This window comes from Etheostoma spectabile, chromosome 4 (assembly GCF_008692095.1).
Source record: "Etheostoma spectabile isolate EspeVRDwgs_2016 chromosome 4, UIUC_Espe_1.0, whole genome shotgun sequence".
In the NCBI taxonomy this organism is placed as follows: domain Eukaryota; kingdom Metazoa; phylum Chordata; class Actinopteri; order Perciformes; family Percidae; genus Etheostoma; species Etheostoma spectabile.
Genome location: NC_045736.1, coordinates 28,033,783 through 28,044,243, shown reverse-complemented (window position 1 = coordinate 28,044,243; position 10,461 = coordinate 28,033,783). Strand labels below are relative to the sequence as shown.

Below are 10,461 nucleotides of genomic sequence, written 5' to 3'. Positions count from 1 at the left end.
GGGGGGGGGGTTGTTGTGTGTGCGTGTTTAGGCACACCCTCTGAGGTTGCTCTGCAAGAGAGTGAGTTCTTGTAGCTGCACAACATCATTTAAGCTGTCTGGGAGAGGCCAGTGGGACAGTGACAAGACAAATTTGTCGGTAATATGAAAGCAAAGAATGTGGCGAGCCATGAAGTGCTCACAGAACAGCAGCACATCAGGGACAGCGGTGGGTAATGCGGCTGACCTGTCAGTGATTGATACGTCCAGCAGTGGGCTACTGGTAATAGTTCCTGCAGCATTAGGACAGGACATATTTCAGGCCTAAGGGGTGCATATCAGCAGGCCAGTGATTACGGCAACATAAACAGGGGTGCAGTAAAGGTCCCAGCCTGACGGAACAATAAACTAATAGCGATGTCACTGTCCCCCCACGGCACCAGCAGTGTGTGTGAGAAGTAACAGCTCTATTTAAAGAGCCCGGAGCACTGGGGTCCATTTTTTATTTGGGGGATGATGGCCTGCAACTGATGTCATTATGAACCTTAAATCAACTTTCTGCTTGCTTGAACATGGTCACCTGGGTACAGGGGGACAAGGACAGGAAAAGGTTGAAGAGCTCGGCCTGTCTCTCTGCCAAAGCTACCTGCGGAGGTAAAATTGAGTTGGGAGGCCGGTGATCAATCAAGTGTCCCAACAACATACATTTTTTAAAGTGCTTGTCCGTATTTCCCAGTCGTAATGAGTGGAATAGTTGTGTTGAAAAATGGAAAGGGGAAAGATAAACCAATCCGGCATTTAAAGGATGGACAAACTGGGGACCCAAGAAAGAGGATTTACAGATCAATGTCATTATGTGTCCCAGAGTAATCAGATGGAGAGCAACTCAATGTATTTTGTACAAACACAAAATATAATACCCTCTGAGACATTTCTGTAATGATATTTTATTGTCACTTATGTGGAATCATGAGCCATAGCTGTTGTGGAGTTTGAAGAGGTTAAGGTTAGATAGGACTACCGAGAGGGAAGAGGCAAACGGAGAGCAATAAAACTAGGGACTACATTCAGAAAGAGACAGCTTTGTCCCACTCTGTTACCTCTCTCATCAGACCAGTCTATCTGCTGTGGTTTCATCTGAGTAAACAGTGGTGTCGGGGTCACCAGGACTGCTGGGTAATTGAGCCAGTGTGGGCTGCCCTGTCAAGCACATCGGCTAAAAATACATCGCCCACTGTCACCGGGCACCAAGTGGGGGGAAAATGATTGTTCCCGCTGTCGGAGCGCAGGACACTCGCATCACCAGTGACCTTCCGCTTCCCAACCAGCCATCCCAGAAAAAAAATAAATAGGAAACAAAATAAACTTTTGCTCCAAAGTCTCCTCATACCATCACAACAACAATTGATCCTTTGAAAATGCAACTGGAAATGAGCAAGCTGTGGATTAGCATGCTATGACACAGAGCGCAATATTAAGCATGTTTATCCTGTCATGGACGTGCACTTCCATTAGGGCACATCAAGGCATTGAAGAGAATAAGGGAGAATACAGGCAGGCAGAATAGAGCCAGCGTGTTGAAATGTTCCAATGAGGAAAGACGCTTCTTGGAACGTGGAAAGGTTATTGATTTGTCCTGTAATCATTTCCTGCTCTTTGATATGCAAACGATCTAGTGTGAATTTACAGCAATCCTATCAGACTCATTTCACAGTTCTTAGCCCCTGCGTCTCTCTGGAGTCCTCCGCCTCATTAGGCCAATGTTCTCCATTACCAGCATAATTAAAATCTTTAGTAGCTTATCAAATTAAAAATATTTTTGCTGATCGCATTGAGATCTTCACCTCACAGTTATTTTCCACAACAGGAATAAATTAAGACTAAGCATTCTGCACATAATGTATTACAATCTGGTCCTTGAAAGGAGCACTTCTGGTATCTATAGAGCTGGTGATGAGAAACGGGGAGGGGGGATCCGGAGAATATAAACCCAAGAAGATAAGCATGTGCAAATCATCTTTCATTCGCCAGTGCTCATTTTGAGAATGGATTTAATTAATTGTAATGTTAAACGAGCGGTCTTGCCCATTTGCTCTGTGGTTAAATTCACCACGTATCCAAGGGCTTCTTTCACCATGGTTAACACATGTGGCTTATTTAAGCACAGATTTGAATGCCCAATACAAATCCACATATTCCCCTATTAGATCTTTTAGTACGCTATTAAAATCAGGGTTACCCAGATGTGGTGTGTTTTGACGGAAAATACAAATAGCCACAGATTCTGCACCCGTGAGGCTTGATACTATTTAACATATCAGCTTTATCCTCATTTGTGTCAAATGAAAGCAGACTTCTCCGGCACAGTAACCGACACGGCATAGATGGACACATGTGTATTATGTGCGAACAAAGGCTCTCTTCTCCCAGACATGGAAAGTGGGGTGCACAAACAAAGCATTATCCTTCTTCATCCCGGCTCTGGCCCTGGGTGTCGGGACCACTGTCACTCATAGGCAGAAGAAAACACATGCACTTGGTAGATGTGTTTCCAGTACACAGAAAAATGTCTTCTGTCTTCAAGGGATTTTTGTTTCAAAGGGCTGTGTGAGCTGCAGTGTGCTTGACTTCTTAAATGAGGTTTAAGTCTTCTGTGTCAATTGGAGGCGGTGCAGAGCTTTAAGTATTTTGCACATTAATGCGCTTTTGAGAATATTACCCCAGGGTCCTGTTTCTCAAGGAGGCAGGGGTGGGATGTTTTCTAGTGTTGCTATTGTAAACTTTTTGTTGTTGTATGTTTTGCACATCTCTGTTGTTGAGAGAAAATGATGGTGATTATTCAGATTTCATGCCTTGTCTGGGTGTTAATTATTTACTCTGTGGGCATGAAATCTGCGTGAATGCCAGGGATTTGTGTATACAAACACACTTCAGATCACAGGAAAAATGGGAGGGAGAGAAGGAGGTGGCGGAGAGGAGGGGAGGCAAGAGCTCTCAGTGCATTACCCTGTAGTGGAATATTTTCTAATTAATACTCTGCTTTGTTTACAGACGCTTTGATTTAATTAAGTGATGAAGAAGAGAGTTGGATTAGCTGCTAATTGATTTAATTATCCAATTTGTTTGTCTCAGGCATGATTCCAGCAGAGCTACAGCAACTGTGGAAGGAGGTTACAAACGCTCACGTGAAGGAGGAGCACAACAACAGCAGCAACAACGGCCACCGGGGCCTTGACCTGTCCTCCCCAGCACCGCCTAAGAACCCACTCCTCAACCAGCATGCCTCCACCAACGGGCAGTACCTGAGTCACAAGAGAGAGGGGTGAGTCTCAAGGACTTTTGTGTATTTCTCGTTTTGTTTTCTTTTTCCCTGCATGTGGCTTCACATCGTTCCTCACAACGAGAACACGGGTAAGTGCAGACACACAAGCTTAAAATGATCGCTTTTATACAGCAAGAATCTTTAAAGCACTGTTCCTTACCTTATTTGTAACCTGCAACTGGTAATTAAACTTGTGAAACAGTCTTCTCTGTCATTTTTGCATAAAGCAAACAGAGGGAATTTCCATTTAAAATAGCAATTTCTCACAGGGCCCCAGTTGATAGACATGTCCCCACAGGGTTTGCATAGAGGTTACTCTTAATTTATATTGTGTAAGTATTATTTCCATTAAGGCCAACACTTTTCTATTTGTCTGGATACAGCTAGGGATTTCACAGAAACACCTTGAAGAAATGCAGGGATTTAGAGAAATGTGCCCACAGTCCTAAATTGGATCACAAAACTATTAATGAGGGGATCAGGTTATTGAACCCCCTCATTAATTGACGACTTGTAGAATCAACCTGACAATTACCTGTCACATCAAGAATAACAAAAGCATTACAAGAACAACATGCTATTATATGCCAGAAACAACAAACCCTGGGTGGGTGTATCGTACTATCCAAACCAGGGTGAATCATCTGTGAAAGGCGTTTGCTCTGTGAGCTGTGTATCTGTGTCTTTAAGCAAGGAATTAATTTGGCATCTTACACATTTGCTTGTGTTCTTGCACCAAAGCCTGATCTTTGAACTGCTAGTGAGGAGCCTCCAGGCACCGTGAGCTCACGGCATAACATCTGACTTGTGTTTCAGTGATCAAAACCTACGCGTTATTATGAAAGCATTGCTGATGAAAACATGTTGAGCACACTAAACCAGCTGAGGGGGGTGAGGTGGATGCGTAGTGCACGGGGGGTTGCAGAGAGTGACTTTGAGAGGACGTACTATGATTCACTGATGGAGAGATACAAACGGAAAATAGCTATTTCTTTTCAAGCAGTGGTATCGGTTTTAAACAGATTAATATTACCTGCACAGACTTATCCTCTTTACTGTGTTTCAGAGTAATCTTCCAGCACAGACACCACAGGAAAAAAAAAAACGGGCGATAGTTGTTGGTTGACAGTTTCCACAGGCTTCCAGTCCTCCTTCACCCAGAGTTTAGCTCAGTGTCTGTTTTTTTTTTCTTCGTGAAGTTAATGACAAATCGCAGGGGAGGATATTGATTCGCTCACTCCATCACACAATGTCGCAAGCTAGCAAACAAGGTGAGCATCGGTGACAGGGCTCCATGAAACATTGGAAAAGACATAATGCAAGAGCTGGCAGCCCCTCCGCCTCGCGCTGACTGTCAGAGATTAAAGAAGATGTCAACAGCAGTTTAACACAAGCTTAAGTGAAGAAGGCAGTCTCAGTCTGCATACTCTCGCAATATCTTAGATCTGTCAGAAAACCAAGCAGGTGATTCTTATCCTGCCCATCTGTGAACAGAAAACATTGTTTATTAAATGCTGAATGATGCCAATTTAGATCAACACGACCAATAACCCTTTCTTGCGTTAATTTTGGAACACTTAAATCACAAAACTATCTAGTGCATTGTTCCTCTCCGCTCCTTTTGATGATGCAGGCTCAATTCTGATCAGACTCCTTGGGAAAGAAAATGAAATTTTATGAAGTACGGGTATTCTAAGCAAGGCTCTGAGAAAACGTCTGTGTTATAATCCAGGGATTTGAATAATCAGGTTGAAGATAATGGGCTGGGCCGGGCTGGGCATAAATAGAGAGCATCCACTCATCTTCCCAGTGCTGAACTTAATGAACTTTTAATTGATGCGGTTTTTGCAAGTCCTTTTGTCATGCAACAGAAACAAGCCTCTCTGCTGATGGGCCTGTTTTCCCGACTGGCTTCAGATTGGTTTACAGCACGCCCTAAGTACCATGTAGTTAGTTTCATGTGTCATATAAAATCTGCCCAGGCACAACGACGCCTGCAACTAAAACCTTAAGTGCATCCACAGGAATCACTCACCGGCTTTGCACTTCCGTCTTAAGGAAGGAGGAGAAATTCAATCACCGCCGGCTTGACACACCAAAGACGAGGCACGTGTTCCTGCTTTTACTTGTCTCAAAGAACACTCTGGCAAGACAGGCTGGGATTTCTGTTTGTCTGAACAACATCCCTGATATGACCAGAGCCTGTGTCACTCAATCTGTCAAGCCATGTTGTTTCCCAGCGCACAAACTGTGATGCATAGATGAAGATATACCCCTGTGAGCCAGGTCATCTTTATTCAATGATTTGCTTATTTAAATGAAATGTGGCTGATCTGTATCTGACACAAATTCCCAGTACAGTGCTGTATCAGCTTTGTAAGGGAGCATCCTCACAAAGCGCTTGGCCCACTTTACTTCCCAACAACCATCAGTAACCACAGCTCGGGGACTGTAACACAGCAATCTGTTAAGGAGATAAATAATCAGATTTGGCACAGCGTTCCCATCTCTCTTGCCTTTCATTTGTCTTACACCATAAAAAAAAAAACTGATAATTAAATCATTTAGGGTAAACCATGCAGTGGTACAGAGAAGACAAACTGAAGGGATCAAGTGTAGGGCCTAGACAGTTAAAAACGGGGAGGGTGGTGGCTATGAATGGAGGATTGAGGGGGAGGACACAAGGGAATACATTAGTACCAATGGAGAGGTAGAGTGTTGTGACTGGCTTCACACACATTATGGCCAGACTCTGACCGGGCAAGGTGGACATCAATCTTCCCATTTTTTGCTGATATATTGAGTCCATCAGCACACAATGCCATCGATCATGACTTGTTTATGGCCCAAAGCATCTCATCAAAAGAAGTGAACTAGAAAACAAGTGTCCAGCAGCTGTCTGAGTCATCTTTGTTTCTGTCTACGCATTAACACAATGCAACACCTTTCACTCCCGCTCTATAGACACTTTAATGTACCTTCTCCTATAAAGGAAGCTGATGACGTGGTTTTCCGAGTCACTGTTACAGAATCATTAGAGGGTTCTTTCCGGAAGGCTGCCTGACAATAAAAACATCCTGACAGACCTGTCCTGGGTGCAAATCAAATGTAACGCTACGCAGCTGCGGAACAGTTTTCCTTAAAATTTTTAAATTTTAAAAACATTATCTCAAATGGGACCAAACCCCATGAATCCTACACTTGTCTCCTATTACACTAATGTAGCTCATTTGGTTTAAATTCTGTCATTTACTACTGTTTAGCCATCCAACGTTGAAAAGGGCTCTTCTGCTGCCAGCCCCTTACAGTGCTTTGTGCTCACTGATTCCCACCACACTCCACATTCCAATTTCTTATTAATACAGAATTAACCAACAATCCTGCTCGAAAGAATTGAAAAAGGATCTTTTTAAATTAAAAACCAGCGTTACCTTCACCAGTACACACATTTCCTTGTTAAAAACTCACTATTAATAGGTCTTCCGCCATCTATTTATTAGCTGTATCAAAACAGAGGTCTTAATGTGAATGCATTATTCATAATTGAATTTAAAAAAGAAATATGAAAATATGAAGAAGAAAAAAAGCTGCTAACCACATTCATGAATGCTTGACTGCTTCCTAATTGCAATGCAATTATCACATGTTATGAACAATGTGAACTTCTAAGCAAGTAATTATAACACAAGAAAACCTGTGACGACCTGTAAAATTTCCTACTTGAGGTACGTCTTTACTAACATGGATACAAATGAGATTTTAATCTGGACATTGGCTTGTTTAATCCTGCAAATTTGGCATACAATGGTTAAATTACTTTTTGTTTCAACTAATTCATTTTTACATTGAGTTTTTAAATCTTAACAGATGGATGATTGGCTAAAAATGCAACATGTTATTCTCTCTCTCTCTCTCTATATATATATATATATATGTGTATATATATATATATATATATATATATATATATATATAATGTTGCATATATACATTTACACACACAGTATAAATGAGATTTTAGTGGTTGGGGTTATTCCCACAGGGCAACACAACCGTGTGGTGTAATGAATCTTGAAGAGGAGAAGCTTAGAGGAGAAGCAGCAGCATTGTGCTCACGAGCCACCAGAAGCACAGGTGGTAGCGATATAGGCCAGTCCCCCAGGCTCTTGTAGCTGAAAGTTGTGTGTCTTGTGTCCATATGGCTGCTGCTTGTTCTCTTAGCAGACACTGCTTCCACACAGGCCGCTTTCTCTCAGCGCTGATTGTGGTTGGATGTGGTTCCACTCCTCTTGCCATATGGAAGATGTTGTAAAGTTTGTTTTTCAGGGACGTTCCTGCTATTTAGACAGATTTTATGAAGCTATACGCTCCCCATAGATGTGGTGCTTTGTCAGCCCCCGGTGACATGGATTGGTCAGTAGATAAATTGATACCAGGCAGGGATGTTTACAGTTTGTGCATGGTGTGAAAGCGCCTGGTGCATTTGGGGGGGTTTCATGTTGTGGTGCACACTCCTCCAGGTGGGCTCTGGGACATGATGCAGCAGGCAGTGCCAGGAAAAGCAGCCACTGAGGCAGCCCCCTAGCAGTCTTGATCAAAGTGGATTGCAACATGGCTCAATGATACTAATTACATATTGATTTGGTTGTGCTTTCACAACATGAGTCCCTTCTTTTAAGAGAAGAGCAAGCAGAGATCACACATGTACACTGATTCCACACAGACCAAGGTTCACATATCAAGCTGAAGTCAAGGTTTTCATGTGGAAACTACATACAGTACACACAGGGAGGTGCTAACCAAGCATCAGCTTAACAGTAGAAACCATCTTCTGTGACCCCTCGTCACGTTATGTGACCATTGGCCTGTAACTGTGTTTGTATTCTAGAAAACTTAAAAAAAAAAAGTTTTTATTAATAGCTGTCTCTCTTTCTCTTGTGATTTTCTCTTTTAGATCCACACTAGAAGAGCATTCCCCACACAGTCACCCTCTCTATGGTCACGGTGTTTGCAAGTGGCCTGGATGTGAAGCGGTGTTTGATGATTTCCATTCATTCCTTAAGTAAGTAAAAGTCATAGTGGGAACTATGTTTCCATCGCAGTTTGTTTGTCCTCGTGTTGGGTGGATTACATGTTTTGTGACCCCCGGCGATCAGAGGCACTACAGGTGCAGCTGGTTGTTATTCCTGAGTGTGGGTGCCTGGGTTGGCCCTCTCTTGACAAGGGTACTGTGGCGGGGTCGCATTCTGAGAACGGCATGGGCCTCTAATTCCTGTGATAAGCGCAGTTCCCATGGTGACTGGGGCCGTTTTTCCCAAACAAACAACGGTAGGATGTTTATCTGTGGCAGCCTACACTTAGGGCGCACTGCATGTATGCCCTTGTCACTGGACAGGGGGATTGGTGTGTGTGTGTGTGTGTGTGTGTGTGTGTGTGTGTGTGTGTGTGTGTGTGGGTGTGCGGTTTTTTCAGTGCTTTATTTGTCTTTCCCTCTCCTTTCTCAGGCTCTTAGTTCTTTGACTTGTGTTTTAGTTTACAGTGTTGTTTGTTTTATTGAAGGCCCACACCTCAGCACTGTGTTAAAGGTCCCATGGCATGAAAATTTCACTTGAGTTGAGTTAAAAAAAAAAAAATCCTATATGCGTTCCCCCAGCCTCCCTATGAGGTGTAAACCGAGTCCTGAGTATCCTGCTCTGCCTTTGAGAAAATGAAAGCTTTGATGGACCATTCTGGAATCTTGCTCCCTATGAGGTCATAAGGGGCAAAGTTACTTCCCCTTTCTCTGCTTTGCCTGCCCAAAGATTTTGGCCATGAGAAAAAAAGAGACCTCATGGCTTTAAAACAAGCCAGATAGAGTTGGTCAAGGCCACACCCCCACTCTCCACCTTGCCCCACCCGTCTTTCCTCCTCAATAGCTACTCAGAAAGGGCACATCCGAAGGAAAGCTCATTGTGGGACTGTATCTAGTGGCTGTTATTCTGCACCAAGGCCGAATTTTGGGAAAGAGACTTCAGATACAGTATTAGGGGACTACTGAGCATCCAAAAAGCACCATGTCATGGGACCTTTAAAATCAACCTTGTATACTGCACTTGAAGCGCTCCAGCTAAGTCAACATCACCTGTGTAACAGGTTCGACCCTTTCCAGCCTGACACAGGCCTTTTGTTTTGCATCATGTTTCCCAGTCTAAGTCAGACTGCTGGTTTACTAGTCAACCCTGTGTGCAGTGCGCTCTCAGTAATCCAACACATAACAGCGCCATGGTTACGGAGAGGATGAAAACATCTGCATTGTGTGGCAGCAGATCAATGGCTCACTGTCACCCCGGATTAGTCGCACTTTAAACAAGATATGACACAATTCCATTATCCTAAAACAAGCACTCAGCGAACACAGAGTTTCCTCACAGATGGAGAGAAAGGTGCTGCAGAGAGACGCCTCACGGGCAGCTGAAAGTTTTGACTGTCTTTGTCAACATTTTGAATCCTCTTCATCGTTTACTTGAATCCACTTAGAGAGCAGTTGGCTTCAGAAAAGTGTATTGCTAAATTGTTTGATAGTAAAGTACAATTTCTTTGCAAATGAAAAAGAGGCAGTTATGTTATTTTTCTAATAAACACACTGTGACACATAGTTATTAAACCACATATTACACACATAGACGCATATTTCAGCTTTGGGAGCGCCCTCTTCAATCCATCACTATTTATTGTATTCTGACGGTGCCTCACCCTTTGTTTAGAGAAGAGAGGGGAATTAAATTCCGTGCGCCCGGTAGAGCTCTGCCTTGAAAAGTCTCTAAGTGCACTCTGCTATGTTTTTACAAGTGTTTTTATCATGGCAACATCTTGTTTACTTTAATTGCCTGCTCAAACTGCTTGGAACATGTTAAGAAAACATTTGGGGAGAGTCTCCACAAAGCTGCCTTTGTTTTTAACAGCAGGCAAGGGTGCGAGCCGCTCACCAAGGTGTTAACTCTCAAACCCTTAAGCACTTCCACATGAAACCCAGCAACTGATACTGCTGGCCCCCAAAAACAATATCAAAAATAAAAACAAAGAATAATAGTCTCCAAAGGTTGGGAGTAATGGTACATAAGAATATGTTGTCATGTTTCTCAGGTGTGTGTGTTTCCGTGTGTGTGTGTGTGTGTGTGTGT

The 10,461-nt window shown here is 43.1% G+C and overlaps 1 protein-coding gene across 14 annotated transcripts in view; it reads left to right on the top strand.

Moving 5' to 3' along the window:
• foxp1b (forkhead box P1b) overlaps positions 1-10,461 on the top strand; it is a 155,696-nt gene that overhangs the window by 129,775 nt on the left and 15,460 nt on the right. For all 14 annotated transcript variants that reach the window (XM_032512523.1, XM_032512520.1, XM_032512522.1 and 11 more), the window contains 2 exons: positions 3,112-3,301; positions 8,256-8,363. In XM_032512523.1, coding sequence (XP_032368414.1) covers positions 3,112-3,301; positions 8,256-8,363 — 298 coding nt within the window. The remainder of the gene's footprint in view (positions 1-3,111; positions 3,302-8,255; positions 8,364-10,461) is intronic.